Genomic DNA, 16,295 nt, shown 5'->3' with positions numbered 1-16,295 from the left:
GCTTCCAGGAGACAGGGTTTAAAAAGAACGTGATAAACTTCATTTTCTCTGAAAACTTTATGCATTAGAAATAAGTGTTTTGTAATTAAAATCTGCTCTTTCCACAAGCCAAAATTAATTAAGGCAGGCACATACCACACTGAATTGTGCTGTCTAGAAAGACAGAGATGAATAGGTAAGATTGATTAATAACACAACGATTACCATACTGGAAGAGTTCAACACCTTACTTTGTCTAATGTGTCCATGCTGAAAAGAAGGTGCTAAAAATACCTGCTTTCGTCTCCTGCTTCATAAGAAGGTGTTTGTCATTGTTACTTTAACCCCTAAAGCAAAAAGGTGTGCAGACTACTCTTAAATATTACGATGGGATGAGAGAAAGGTTCGGTAAGCAATTACTACAACTAGACACATTTTCATCACTGGGCAGTACGCCATGGCTGCAAACTTGGAGACTATGTCCATGTTATGCAGTGGATCATGGGGGGCAGAGACCCCCAACTCAACATCACAGGACTTAGCTGGCTGGGATCCACAACTCAGTTTTGACGCTGTCTTGCTGCACCGTGGTAAATAAGCATATTGAGAGGGGTTAAGTGCTTCACAGTCTGTTTTTAAGTCAGCTCACTGTGCTTCTCTTGCACACCTTTAGGAATAATGACACCTAATCCAAGTAGAGGTGAGTTAGAGAGAAGGGAATCATCTACTACTGTAGTCCATTTTACCCAATATCAGGACTGTTTAGGTATCTGCCGTGCTTGAACTCCTCAGAATGCACCATCTAAAATGTTCACAGGAAAAAGGAAAAACCGGCAGGTCAGAATTACCACATTTGCTTTATAGAATGGACAATGGACAGTTACTCACCGTTCTTTTTCCAGGTAAGACTGGGTGGTGGGATGCCACTAGACTCACATATCAGGCTTATCAAGCTCCCTTCAATTACTGTCAGTTGAGAGATGTCCTCTGAGCCGTAAATACTCGGTGACACTGAAAAGAAATGCCAAATAGTTGCAGCATTTGAAACAAAACGTTATCAGCCAACAGCAAGACCCAAATGACCCTCATACAAATTTGTAATTGCTTTAGAGCATAATAGGACAAGGACTATAGTCTCTTGCTGACAATGCAAACCAGATCCTGGGTAGAGAATAAGACACTTAGGAACGGTCGCATCTGTCCTTCCAGCCCCCGAGGTCTGTGCATGCACAGGCTCTATTTCTGGCTGCCTTTTGAATGGACTTCACAGAACGAAGCCCTTTCCGTGAATTATGTAAACTGACTCCAACTCTCAAGAGCCTGCCTCATTCATGGCCTTAGCTCTTAAACCTACAGATACCATCATTAGTCAGAAAGTGACTTTTAAAATTCAGCCCCAATTTTTCCTTTGAGTTTTTCCTGCAACAACACGCTGGCTGCCACATCCAACACTAAGGACCCCATCCCTTCGATTGCCCTACTCTAGCAGAGTGCCAGCTTTGCTCTCCAGCTCTGTGACTGTAAACCAGTCGCAGACAGAAGGGACCACTGTTTTCACTCTGATTCTCAAAGCCTTAAAGAACGTCGGTTCAGTCACTAGGGAAGGAATAACTGCATTCTTGAAATGGGGGAACCATTTTCATCAGATGAAAATGGTGTAGGTAACACTTGAAAAGAGACCAAAAGAAGCAGAGGAGAATGTAGGCTGAACCTGGAGAATAAAATCTCACTAATTAGTAACTTATCCAGCACATTTTTAATGCACGTGACAGTAGACAGCTTCTCTTTCTGACACTTTAATCTCTTTATTTAGCAGCAACCAGATGTACGGGTTTCAAAACGACTAACTGCAAAGAGCTTCATTGTGCTGTACTGGCTGCAACCCTCTATTTGTCCTGCTTCTAGTCGAAACATTTGTGCCGTTCTCTACGGAGGTACATCTCGCATTTAGCACACGGGCTGGTTCCAGGAACTAGAGTTAGCTCTCGGGACCTCACCAATCCTCAGAAGGATATATTTTCTGATTTAAAACTTAAAAATATGGCAAGCAGGACTTTTAGTCCCTGGGTGTAAACAAAGACTATAATTCTAAACAGTTAACCACAGATGACTTTCACAGGCAACTTTTGGTTTCTATTAAGCTTATTCCATCAAAGCTGTTAACTAGCAAAGAATTATCCCTCCTCTCAAAACCCTGCTGAAATGCTCTCAAAACAAAAGAACAAATCCATATCCCTCCAGCAGCAAAGGTCCTCCGCAACACGGCGGATCTTACAAATCCAGGGAAGGAGAGCTGAGAGATGAAGATGATATGCATACTAAATAGGTACATGCTTTAGCAGGAAAATTGCATCGTCTTGCACAGTACTACAATGTCCACCTCTAATTTAAACACCAGGAATGTTTCTTTTTAATAAATAATGACAGAATTTGGTGCTAAAAATTGCAGTTTTATCATTACAAACCCCGTCAGATAATTCTAGTTTTGTGATTTCAAAGCAAGAAATTAATTTATAATAGCAAAAAAGGTACATTTCAATTTGCATATGGGGAGAAAATGATGGTGCAGAAAAAAACACTCAAGATCAATTATTAAAATAAATGTCCTAAGCCACATTCATCATTTAGCCACAGAAAAATTTTACTGAAGTTATTTTTATGATTCAGCGCTGATAACTTTGCAGAGCAAATAAAGCTAGGTAAACAAGCTTTTATTTACCTGAATTTCCACGCTTCAGCATTTAAAAAAGTGGAAAGTTGATTAAGTTACTTTAAATGACATTAGAGAGCACAAATAGGATCTATGGATACAAAACCAGTTACTTATAAACAACTATCACACATGCAAACCCAGCCCGACAAAGGCCTATGAAGTAGCTAGTATTAATTTAGAACCAAATCAAAGCAATTTGGAAAATGTGTGCACTTTCTTGGGACTGTTAAACTACAGCAAATAGAACAACATCTCCCTGCATGAATCTCAGCAATTAAGTGTTTATGAAGTACAGAAGATTTTAGTGTCTCACATCATAATTCCACTCTGAGCTCCGTTCCCAATCCTGGAATAAGTTTAATAAATCTTACCCCAAATATTGACATTATAGTTCTTTTCAGTTTTCCCAGCAACATTTGTCGCTTCACAAGTGTAACGGCCAGTGTCCTGTACTTGAGCTCCTTCAATCTAGGAAGAAATGAAAACCTGGATTTCTTCTTCTTACATCGTTACACATGCAATTTCAGGGAGAGGGTGTTCAGCTTTCAATTTTTATTTTTACATCTGTGTCTCTAATAATACGGCATTACTCCTGCAAAATCAGTACACAAACGTTTGGATGTCTGTGACCTCCCTCGCTCCTCACCCACTACTCTCTATCACACCAGAGAAGTCTAATACTATCCAGAAGGTAAGGGGTATCCGGTGCCTTCGTGGGGGGTATACGCCCCAGAAAGCCATCGCTGCCGGAGCCTGACTGCCCAGTTTACCTTCAGTACACTCCCATCTTCAGAGATGTCAAGACCTGGCTTCTCCAGCAAGGGTCGTCCGTCCTTGAGCCACGTCAGCACGGGCGGGGGAATAGCATTGCTCCGGCAGAGCAGCTCCACTGCTTGGCTGATGAGCACAGAGACGTTTTGTTCCTCTCCCATGATGTTCGGTGGAACTACAGCGATACATCAAAACAAAGGGCCTTTGGGCATCGCAGACTTCCCAGAGTAAACATACCGTGGCGTTAACAGTCTCCACTTCACAAAAATAAAATGGCAGTTACTACCTTTCTGACACACAACTGGAGTCTCCTTTGTATCACAAAAAGCAGTGGGATAATTTTTGTTATTTACAGAATATCCTCTACACAAGATATATGTCAATGAAACATCAGCTACAGAGAAACCACGTAGATAAGCCAAGACAGAAAAATACTTGAAATATAGCTAGAAAAGAAAATCACCAGTATATAAAGAATGGGGTAAAAAAAAAAAAAAAAAAAAAAAAGCTGATGAGTGAAAAGATTCACAAGATAATAATCAGACACAGAAGCTGAAAATGTCTTTAAGCTTTTCCAGACAGTGCCAAGATGGATAATTGGCTTTAAGGACAACCCTGACTTCAAGAAGTCCAGAGATGGCCAAATACAGAAGACAGAATGAGAACTTACATGGATGCAGCCAAGTGAATGGGTTAATGACTTAATCAAGTCATAATCTACAATTACTTTACTGTCTATCTGTTTTGTGTGGTATTTGCTAATTATTGCAATTGTTGGCACTGAGCACTATATTTAGATTTGTACTAGTTTCAGTGATAAACTCATCATTATTTCCAAATTATAGGGTAAAAAATAGCTTTTGGAATGAAAGTTTTCTGTGTAAAAGAAAAAAAAAAGCTTCTGGATGTTTAAATTGAAGCCCATTAGCTGTTCTTGAACAGTGTCAAGGTTTAAGAAAAAGCACTTTTTCCCCCCCATTTTTAAACTTATTTGTGTTTCCACAGTCAGAAAACCAAACCAACTAAACCTTGCACCGCAGCAAGTCAGCGATTTTCCATGGGGAAAGTGTTCATGGCTGGAGTCGAAAAGAATATGGAGGAAATATTAGACTGAGAAGATGAGCTTAAATGAAAAGATCAAAGACCGACCACTGTTTGCCATCCACAGCTTAGTATCAATATTCATGGCTGAACTGAATGTCCTTTGGTAGCGGCATGCTGTATCGTCGGTCAGAGGAAATCTTCTGGGACTCCCCAGGCAGCTTTGAGTCCTTGGCAGGATATTGCCACGTTAAGAGTTTTAAATTATTTCACTGCCAGATGCGCGCTGACTTGGAAAACAGCACGAGTGGCGCAGGCCACCACGCCGGCATTGCTGCTGCTTACCGCCAGCTCTACCGGGGGGCCTCTTTCCCAGATCAGAGCCGGTGAGACCGGATTTGGGAGCGCTTGTCACGCACACCAGAGCAAGCCAGGTCCCTTCCTTTGCATCACTAGCAGGTGACTACAGCCACCTGCAGAGAGAAGTGCTTTTACTGGGCACTCGAGAAGTGCTTTTACTCCAGGACGATCCAGAAGAGAATTCCTGTTCAGGCCCTTAATGGCATATATCTTCTTAAAGTCCTTAAAGCAACCCATAGGGATTCCTTTTTCTTTCTTGTTTAAAAACATAAAGCACATTCATTGTAAACTCCTGACATTAATGCAACAGAATACCCACAATTAAAAGATTTACAAAACCAAAACTCTCCTAGCAAGATTTACTTTGTCTGGTTACACATATCCAGTGGGATTTTCATGCTTGTTGTGTACTAAGACTCTTCAGTTTGCCCAAAAAAAGCTGACCAAGGCTAAATATGAGAACCCCTTTATTGTCCTGTTTCCTTCACTTTTTTGTTTTGCAATCCATTACTCCAGAAACTGCATTTCTGGTTGCACAAACTATCGGGGTAAGAATGGAAGCAGTGGGACTGTCTGTGAGAAATACTCTGGGCTTCATTCTGAACAAAAAGATACTAAATTAATTAGCACACGTGAGATTATAAAATGGCCCAAAGTGGTACTCAGTAAACCAGCAACAGATTTCTCAAGATGTTCTGAAAAATAACATTAACAATAAAGCTTTGTTTTTCTTGCACAGGAAGTACTAAGCAGAGCGGCTGATTTCACAGTTTGGAAATAATTTAGGGAAAAGTCTGGTCTCTCTGGATAAGAAATACAGTAACTGAAAAAAAATCTGTTTATCTTACTTTCTTTGTAGAATTCACAAAGGCCCAGATTCTTTACGAGTGTTGTGGAACTGAAAATTGGAAGCTGATCCATTACTGCAGAAGGCAAATTTATTTCCAAATACTTTTCCACCAATTACTTTTCCTCTCAGCTAAATGAATTGCAATGTGTTCAAAAGGAAAATGAGTTTATGAAACATAGAGAGACAGACACTAAAGCATTTGTTTCTGAAGGAACAGGGTTTAAAATTAATCTAATTATGCGCACGGTAACTATGTTACCAGCTTGTTCCAACTCCTAGGCTGGCTCAGCACACCGCACATTTCTAACCATCTCGGCTCCAGCTGCACTCCAAGTTGTTTTCCTCCTGTGACTTCTTAATTAGATTACCCAGACGAGGCAAGTCCTAAGAGTAATATTACTTTTTGGTGACAGCCTCACTCGATGGCACTGCAGCCAAGCTCAACCCTGGCCAGCTTCTAATAAAACAGTAATTTTAAACATACAAAACTTCTAACTGACTTTTTAAATTTCATCTAGCTAAAATGGACAGAGGTTCCAGAAAATAAGAGAGAACTAATAAATCTATCCAGGCCACTTGCGTGGTTACATATGCATACACACCTGACCTCAATCTCCAAAAGGGACCTTGATATTCCTTGCCCTAGGCATAAAATGTTCCAGCCACATTAACCTTGGGCTTGCTTGCCATGCCAGAGTCCTGACTTTCTCAACTGCCTCCGGCAGATGCAAAAGTAGCCATGACTCAAGTCACGAGTAGGCTAACCACAGCGCATTTACAAGGAAGTCCATTCTGAAAGCCAAACTCAAAAAGAAATAACCTGGCCAGCTGTCCCTATTCACCTTAGAAAACATCCAAACTTCTGCTTCTCTTGCAAGATTTTCCAGATTTCTGCTTACAGTTGCCATAAAGCTCAAGATTGGCAGACCCAAAGCTGTTCTCCCTCCACAGACCCACTGAAAGTAGAGGCAAAACTACAAAGGTTCTTCAGTTCCAAAACCCTCTCTCCACATCTGGTACCATAAGATTTCCAAACCCAAATGGCAAATCATTGTTCATCCTCATTTCACTGGTGTACAAAACCGCTCAGCTGCCCAGGGAAACTTAAAACTCGCTACAGGCAAACTCCCTGGCATTCCTCCTGGCAGTATGTCATGCTCCTTGATAGCTGCACATGAGCAATGATCTCCAAGAACACAATATGAAAAGGCAGCTTAATACAAGCTACAAAAGATCAGGATGAAGTATGGCAAACTCACAGGGACTCATTCTGGTTCAATAAAGACAACTCAGCTCTGGCCCCAATAATATCTTCTGCCTGTGGAATCTACATGGTTTTTTACACAAACAGTTTTCTTCTCCTAGAGTTTATAAATGAGCCTTTCTGTATTAAACTTATAAATAAACTCACTGTTGCAGCTACATTTCTTCAAGGATAAACAGAACAACACACATACATACTTTAATAAATGTGTACGTGTATATATATTTTTACTTGCACACACATACCCCTCCTCATCACTTTGCCTTTCATTATGAGTTGGAACCGTTTTTATTCAATGTTGCTAAAGGTCTGGGCCACAGTGCGTTTCATTAAAGCTCCATGAACAGTTCTCTTGACCAAAAAAATCAGAGATTTGTCAGAAAATCTCACCATAAACTCTGAGATCGATATCTCTCTGGCTCTCGCCTGCAGCATTCACTGCAACACAAGTGTATTTTCCTGTGTCACTGATCTGAGCACTAGTCAATGCCAAGACTCGGCCCCCAGACAGAACCTGCAATACAAGCACGACACATTCAGAATACATGCTTCAATGTAAAACACAAGCAGAGAGAACCATTAGGCTTCATTTCAAAACGAAATACTTGTTTTGCCACTGATTCCCACCATCTCTCTCTTCCCTATGCTCTTCCTTGCAGTCTCTTGTTCTCTCTTGATCAAGACCTGCACAAACACAAGTCTAACTTCATGCAAGTCCATAGGGACTCCTGGCATTCACAAGCCTTTGCAGGATCTGGACATTTTACCTTTTACCAGTTTCAAATATTTGTCACACATATTGTCTGTGCCCTGAGTTGTCCCCATAGTATACAAATTTCCCCTCTTTTCTTTCAGGTCATAAAATTAGCTTTCAAAAACCTGCTGCTTTTAACTGGGAAATAGCTCCTAACATCAGGGGTCTTCCCCCTCCCCCCCAATTACTATTTTATGTAATGAGATATTACATGATGTTGAGTCTACAGATCTCTTCAGCATAGGACTATGGTCCAATTTGCTTTTCTTGCCAATAAGTGAAAAATTTACTGACACAAATCCTTACTCGGCATGAAATCAGTTGAAAGGACCATCTTATTTCAGTATCTCCCTATCTTCCACTTCACACAGTAATTACTAAAAACTTTCATCAATAACCTAGAGCAAATGGCCTTATACTTTCATTCCAAATCCTCTAACTTATCCTGTTCCACTAAACTGCACCGGTTTAAAAGTCTCCTGCTACAAGAGGAAACAGCACAGACAGCAGGATTTGAAGGCAGCACCTGGAGTCCGTCGCTAAAGCTGGAAACAGGGCTACCGTCTTTTAGCCATGTCAGAATAGGCACGGGGATGCCTCTCGCTTCACACTCCAGTCGCACCAGATTATTCACCACCACTGTCACCATGTCGCTGCTGCCCGAGATTGACGGTGGGACTGAGGGGGAAAAAAAAAAAAAAAGGCAAACAAAGCTGAAACAGCTACGTAAGAGTATTAATAACAATGAAACTAAATGGGCCGCTTACTTTTGGACATTATTTCTCTTTCTGCAAAGCACTACATTGTTGGAAAGATTTCTCATGTTACTCCTACTGAACTCTTGTCATTTGTAGGCTCCGTGCCAAATCCCCCTCTTTCCTTGCATAAGCAGTCAGATAACCTCAATGAAACTACTGTGAGCAAGGTAAGCAGGACTGCGCCCACAGCCCAGAGGACAGCTGCGAAACCCAGGAACTGTAACCTAAACCCCGAAAATATTCCCTCAAGCTTTTATAATATTCCTTTAGAACTTGTGAAAGGCATTAAGAGTGGTGGGGATTAGAGGAGTTTATCATATAAACTGCACAAAGCAAATACATAACACAGAGTAATAAATTGGCCTTGCAGAGCATATGTGAACGTTTACCAGATCAGACTGTATAACATCTGCCTGTCTGATAATAAAAAACATCTTAATAGAACATCTCAAAACACTTACTAGAGGTATACAGTCTAGCAAATTTTGTAGAGCTATGTTAAAAAGGGAGACACGAAGTATTAAAGAAGGGAGATGTTTCATTTACCAGGAGAATCAAAACAATTTTATTTGCTCCTACCACTAATAACTTAGTAATAAAGCTTTACAGTCAGTATCAGTACAAAACTTAATACTTAAAGTCACTCTTAGAAAGAGATGAGAATGGTGTGATCTACTCATACATACCCTATGAGAGGGAAAAAAATGTATAAAATTCTGTACTGAAAATAAGATTAATAAATTCAGCAACCTCTAACAGCCTGTAGCTCAGGCTACCTACTCTTAGATAAATTCCAGTAATAGAAGAAATGGCAGGAAAAAAGCAAGTGTGATTTTATAATCTTGTTTTTTCCCCCGCAGACATGCACACAATTCCCCTATTTCACTACAATAGAATCCACTGGTTTCAAATGCCCGAAAAAGTTATAGCGGTGAAAAAGAAGTGGAAACATCTTAATACAATGAAATCACATGAAAATACTAAACTGGAATTCAACCTGCTTCTTTCAGTAGGCCTGCTTAATTTTATTTAATGTTAAGCCTGCAGTATCAACCATTGTTTTTAATGCAAAAAATGATCTGATAATTTCTACCACAGCTACTGCATCCACAACACTATTAACAATGGAAGTTGTTGCATACAACCAGTAATGGACCACCGTAGGCGCTCACTCACAACGCCAACTGCCTTGCAGAAATCTAGGGCAGCTTTCAGTCAATGCAGCGTAACTTTCTGTACTTGACACTTCAGTCTGTTCTCCATTAAGTAGTCATTCGTGCTGCCACTATTAAGAAAGCACAAAACTCAAGTTTTCTCTTCTCAAACTCATGAAGTCTAAGTAGCCCGGCTGATAAACTTGTTCATGGGAAATTCAAAAAGCCCTTCACTGTAAGCCTGGCACGACACAAGCTGAATGAAGTAGGTTCAGGGATAGGTGCTTCATCTTCCTTTGATGCAATTAGTTCTGGCTGCAACTGTATATACTCTGTTCTGAGAGAGGAAACATTTTTACGTGCCCAAGTCAGAAAGTATTAGTTCCCTAGAAAACTCGGGACATATCCGCTGAAATTCCGCCACCCATAAAAAGACACGCATATACTTAGGAGTTATTTTTCATTTTTTGGTTTGACCATAATGACCTTGGCTCTAACTATTTCCTGGGAATTAATCACTAGGTGGGGTTAATTGCCTTGACCACGTCTTGAGCCATCAGTTTTTCCCATGACGGTCATTAATCCCATGGAAATGTACTGCCCAACTCATCATTTCTTAATTAACATTAATAGGAACTACATACTCTGCGTGCATCTCAGCTGGGGACACTGTGCCAAATTTGGGTCACAGTTTTGCATGGAAGACTCCCACAGAAAACCAGCTACATGCATATGCATGTATCAAAGATAAGAATTTGGATTACGGCCCCATCCAAAAGCCACTGAAATCAGTGGAAAAGCTCCAATTTGGCTTTTGATCAGGTGTCTCATGTCTGCAAACACCCACACTTCCACTTCATCTTATTAGACACAGTACATTTTTCTTTAAAACTCTTGGATTATGAAAGAGCATTTGATCTTTGTCCTTTCTTTATCTACTGTGGGCTTTAAAGTCATCTACAGCAAACCCCAGCAATTGCAAGGACTTCCAAATTGCTGAAGCGATAACATAAATACCTCTTCCACAAATCTGGTGTCTCTGCTTAGTCTTCCTAGAATTGACATCCCTTACCACATTTTCCTAATTCAAAACATGTATTCTTTAGACTAGATCCTTCATTAGACTAGAGCTAAGGAAGACATTTTTCACAATGAAGAAAACCCTGGCCCAGGCTGCCCAGACAGGTGGTAGATGCCCCATCCCTGGGAACATTCCAGGTCAGGCTGGACGGGGCTCTGAGCAACCTGAACTGCTTGAAGATGTCCCTGCTTATGGCAGGGGGGTTGGACTATACGGCCTTGAAAGGTCCCTTCCAACCCAAGCTGTTCTATGATTGTCACTGAAAAACAGAAGAGTGAATTTTCTTCCCTCTGACCCCTGCTGTATCTCTTCCAGTATTATGGCGTCGCGAGTGACGCCAAGTGGACTTGAGACTAGGAAAGCGCATGTAGGTGTTTTCCTAAGTTTTCTAATACTTACCATGAACCTGAAGACTGTAAAACAACTCAGCTGTGCCCGCTGTGTTGACAGCCACGCACTTATAAAAGCCTGTGTCAGAGATCTGAGCACCCTCAATCTGCAGAACCTGCCCTCTGTTCAGAAAAGTGGCACTTGCAGCACTGGTAAGTGGACGATCGTCTTTGTACCACGCGATAGCTGCACAATGAAAGGAAAGATGGAAAAGTTGCCAAAAATACCCCCATTACAAACAATGAGGCCAAACAGTCTTCAAACTTTCCACCTAAGTTTTCAGATACATAACAACAACATTTACAAACCCATATCAATATTAATCATAATCAATAACAATAAAAAGTAACTATGAAATGAGGAAATCGGTAACATTTGTGCAAAATAGTGACTATGCCTAGAGAACTCAACAGCAAACTTGACACCATCATCCATGTGCACCATCTATTTATGAAAAAATGTTCTGAAGTTAAAAAATTATCATACAACGCATACTCATAGAGGATTTACTTATCTCATACCAAGGTCAACAGCAGCTGTTTAAAAATATGCAATAATATGATATATATCATTTTTTTACCTTTTACCCTAAAGTGTTGCTACATTAAGCTGAACCACCTGGGAAAGTTTACAGAATCAAAATGCAAGCAGTCAAATCAAACTTCAACTGGCAGACTGAAAAACTGAAAGTAAAGCCCAGAAAACTGCTATTACTCCAAAAGAAATTTGTATAGCAACAAAATCTTGAGGACTTTTTTGCATCTCAGCCAAAAGATGGCACCCTCCATCAACAGAATGTGTAACTAATGCTTTACTGGCATCACTTCACTATTCAGTTGGAGGAAACTGCTACTTACTGCATCATTTTCTGTAGCACGCAAGTTTTCTGTGAAAGACACACATTCAAGAAGTAATCTGGCCTGACTGATGAACAAGACTGCATGCAAAGCTTCCTTCTTTTTGAGTGTGATGCTGTGCTATCACTTTTCTTAGCTAGGATCATACCTTGACATTAGTTTGTAGCATCACATCATACATAGAAGAGGTGAACAAACTGATTTTATCATGTAAGTCATATGAACTCCATAATTTTAATCATTTGCCAGTCCTAAAATAACTGGCAATTTGATGAAAAAAAAAAAAGAGCGCAAAATGGATATAAATCCTTAAGTTTTCATAACATTTTACATATACCCCCAAATAATTTCAGATTTTGTTTTATACAGGTATAAATGATTCTAGAAAATAATACTTCGCTGCGAATTAATTCTTAAAGAGGTAGAGAAGATGAACCTGGATGCTCACTTGAAAATCAGTAATACCTTTCTTCTGAAAATGGGACTATCATCAGCACAAGAATAAACTTGTTATTCTTGTGCTGATATTCTTGCTATACTAGATATAAGATATTAGTTATACACCATTCCCCAAGTTTTGCCGTACAATCAGAAAATTATTCTCATATTAACATGGTATTTTTATATCCCATCAGAAGAAGGTGGGAGCAAAACACACACATTGAAAAGATAAGGAAATAAATTTTTATCTGCATATCTCAAGAAGAAGACCAAAAAAAGATTAACTGTAAAAAAAACCCTAATCCTGACAGAATCCCAGCAATGAAGTAACTAAAATCCAGATCGCTTTAGATTTTTTTTGGTTCAGAAACAATTCAAAAGATCCATCAGAAGCCAAACCCCTTCAGCTCTCACTTGGGTAAATGTCTATGATTTCTGTGGGAAACTTGCCTTAACAAAAAAGAAAACAAAAAAAATTATAATTCCACAAAATGTGAGGAAAATAAAACACAAAGAGATATACACAGCCTAGTTTTCAAAGCCTAGAATATAAGGAGAACCCACAAGCTCATTAGTATAATTTCTCACTGGAGCAAGCCACAGAAAATCTACTCGTTTTCACAGGCTAAGGGCCCAGACCTAGCAAAGAGCCTCCTATTAATTTCAATAGACTTTAGATAAGGTCCTAGACATGGCCACATTTGACAGGCACACTCACTACACAAGGTATTGGTTTTAGTCTGCCCTATGCTATAAAATATTGACCTGACAGGGGAAAAGATTGGATGTGTTTAAAGCCGATTTAGCAGAAATCTAACAGTATTCTCATTTATGGACAGGGCATCGCTGTACGCGCAAGGGAGTAGATTAGCCTTGTGTTTTTCATTCATTCAGTTAAAAATTATGGGGATTACTGAATTCCTCAATACTTGCTCCAGGTCAGTTCATATATTGACATTTCCCATTATACATAGCGTTTAACAGTTTCTAGCTAATTTAGAAGCCACAAAATTAACTGCACGTTCAGAATATCCGTTATTTTCAAAAGTCATGTAGAAGTGAAAACCTTTTATCAGATCTGCTTCATGTTCTGAAAGGTGCATGTGCATACCTGGCAGAGGGTTCCCAGACACTCTGCATTCAAGATGGATTGGATTATTCACCACCACTGTTTCATTTAACATTTTCCCTGCATCTTCCAGACTGGGCGGTTCTGGGAAAAAGACAAAGGCATCAGGTTTTCATTAATTCAGCCACCCAGCTAGCAGAACATCCAATCACAAAATAATCTGCCCTCTGAGAAACTTTGGGCAATGAATTGCACAAGCTTCAACTAACTGCTGGATGACCAAGGAATTTCTCAAGAAAGTTTGTCTTTGAAAGGGGAATACTTGCTAATTATATAACCTCATTAGTGTTAAAAGGAATAAAATGTTATTTTTATTGCTTTTTTTTTTTTAGGAAAAATGGCATTTAAAATGGACTTGCAGGAAATAGGTGCACAACACAGAACGTGGCAAGGTCATCTCACTTGAACTGGTAATATTAAACTGAATGTTCAAAAAATGTGTAGACGTGGCACTTCGGGACATGGTTTAGTGGGCATGGTGGTGTTGGGTTAACAGTTGGACTTGACGATCTTAAAGGTCTTTTCCAACCTTAACGATCCTGTTATTCTGTTGTACACAGCTTTATCAAAGCAAGACTCTACCTCACTGATGTTTATAAATTTGCAACATGAGAGAAAGGCCAGATAAAAACACGTTCAACATGAAGACAAAAAGAGATATTTACAAGCATGGGACTGACACTAAAATTAACTACAATGCAGTTATCACAGTATAAGATGGTTTCTAACTCTCATCCATGGAGATACTGCAATGTCTCTTAATTGCAGTTTAACATTTTCCAGTTACTGACTCGGTTTGACAATAAAAGATGACATAATCATACTCATCATGAGCACTTTGCCACAGTCCATTCCTGCATCTCCTGAGGATTCCTGCACCTCCTTTGATGATTGGGTCACATCAAGAATTCAGAACCCTTTGTGACCACTTCTGAGGCAAATATACGTAAATCATGGTGAAAGCATTTATTAAATTCACATGCGACCAACAGCTTCTCAAGTCTCCCTCATTTCTTTTGTATTGTTTTCAGCTGCAACATAAAATTCCTTTTAAACAGTTTGAAAAATCCCCTCATAAGTGAATGTTTCTTTCTCAGAAAAGTCATTGCGGTAAAATTTTCCCATTGCAATGTCATGGGGAATGCCATTATCCCCAGAAGACTTGGATCATATTAATAATGCCAACAGTGGGACATCATATCTTGATTCAGAAACATAGAGCACCCTTCTGAGGGGTGGGTGAGTGGCAATGCATTTGGCTTCTTGGGATACCTCTGGATAGCAGAGTTTACTGGAAAGTGGCTCTCAGTACCACATGAGAAAGGCTAAATCCCAAGAAAGGCAGTTTTTGTCCTGACTTCTTACTGATGGAGTGGGACAAAGAAAGAAAACTGAAAGATGGATGTGCAGAGATGACAAAAATGCCAGAGAGCTTAAAAGAGAAGGGAATATAGATGTAAAAAGCTGCCTTAAAACAGCCATGTTTAGCTTCTAACTAGGGGCAGAAACATTACCATGCACATGAAGCCGAACGTGCTGTTGGGCTTCTCCTGCAGCATTTGTTGCCACACAAGTGTATCGGCCAGCATCTTCGAGCAGGGCCTTGACAATTTGCAGAATACGGCCTGAAGATTCCAGCTGTACCAAAACAGAGAGCAGGGAACCACTTTACACAACGATCCCAGGCAGAGCCGCTAAGCATAATGGCAAAGCAGACATTTATGCTGAATACAGCCAGTCTCATCTTTCTTCTAACCCGGGGCTAATATTCATGCAAGAGGCGTCTTAGTAGTTCAGAGACTTCAGTGCTCCTGGGACATCAGGATTATTAGCCGTACGGCTCTGAGGAGACCTAGATGGCAGAGGGGTGGGCAAGCAAGATGAGGAGGAGGCTGCAGGCAGAGCGAGCTGCTGCCGGCAAGATGTCAAAAACCGCTCCAGCCTAAAGTAAATCAAAGCCATTACAAGCACTCGACCCCCTGGAGCATGCAAGCACTGGGAAGGGCTGTTCATTCAAAGTCAGAACCTCACAATGAGAAGGGAATGTATAGGTAGGTGCTGCAATGGCAGTGCTTATAGAAAAACTCATCTAAATCCCACCTCACAGTGACAAGTGGGTTAGAGCCACCTCCTAACTGGCAGACAACCATACCTTGAAGGTTGAATTAAAACTGAAAGGAGCTGGATGCTGAATTTATGATCGTGGACTTTTCTGGTATGGATGTGTCTAATGGGATTCAGTCTACTAAATACTGCTATTCAATTTGAGATACTGTGCTATTCAGGTAAAAAGCCCATCACTCTCCAGGGTGGCTCTTTACCATCTTTATATGACAGCATAAGGAAAGGAAAAAGGAAAAGAAGCACTAACATGTATAACTTGTTGTAACTATCCTTCACGGTTTGGATCCCATAAAAGAGTAGTGCTTACTCTTATATTTCCTCTGGCTGTGTTTACTGGTTGACCATCTTTTAACCAAGTTATGGATGGGCTGGGAATGCCATTGGCTATGCACTGCAGCGTCACAGGCTTGTTTATCACAACAGCTCTCTCAGAAGTCCCAGCTGATTTGATGGTTGGAGGAACTGCAAGAAGCACCAGAAACAAAAATTAAGTATCATTTGAACATATACATTTAAATACATAGAAACAAATCCCACAGGTTAGAGCAGCTCTAATTCTATTTCACCTACTCTCATCTCCAATTTTTCAACCTAATAATAAAAATAAACATTTACAGAAAATTTGAGCA

At 40.1% G+C, this 16,295-nt stretch overlaps 1 protein-coding gene across 1 annotated transcript in view; it reads right to left on the bottom strand.

Moving 5' to 3' along the window:
• The window catches only part of LOC104622030 (hemicentin-1-like), a gene marked incomplete at its 5' end in the record, with an annotated part of 153,062 nt that overhangs the window by 75,897 nt on the left and 60,870 nt on the right, over window positions 1–16,295 (bottom strand). Inside the window, 9 exon segments of the mRNA XM_010288684.1 lie at window positions 868–990; window positions 3,064–3,160; window positions 3,463–3,638; window positions 7,369–7,492; window positions 8,259–8,410; window positions 11,125–11,301; window positions 13,525–13,626; window positions 15,057–15,180; window positions 15,974–16,128. Of these exon segments, the coding sequence (XP_010286986.1) occupies window positions 868–990; window positions 3,064–3,160; window positions 3,463–3,638; window positions 7,369–7,492; window positions 8,259–8,410; window positions 11,125–11,301; window positions 13,525–13,626; window positions 15,057–15,180; window positions 15,974–16,128 (1,230 nt within the window).

This window comes from Phaethon lepturus, unplaced genomic scaffold, assembly GCF_000687285.1.
Source record: "Phaethon lepturus isolate BGI_N335 unplaced genomic scaffold, ASM68728v1 scaffold14566, whole genome shotgun sequence".
NCBI classification, from domain to species: Eukaryota; Metazoa; Chordata; class Aves; order Phaethontiformes; family Phaethontidae; genus Phaethon; species Phaethon lepturus.
Note: the sequence above shows the minus strand (reverse complement) of the source record. Positions and strands in the feature narration are given on the sequence as shown.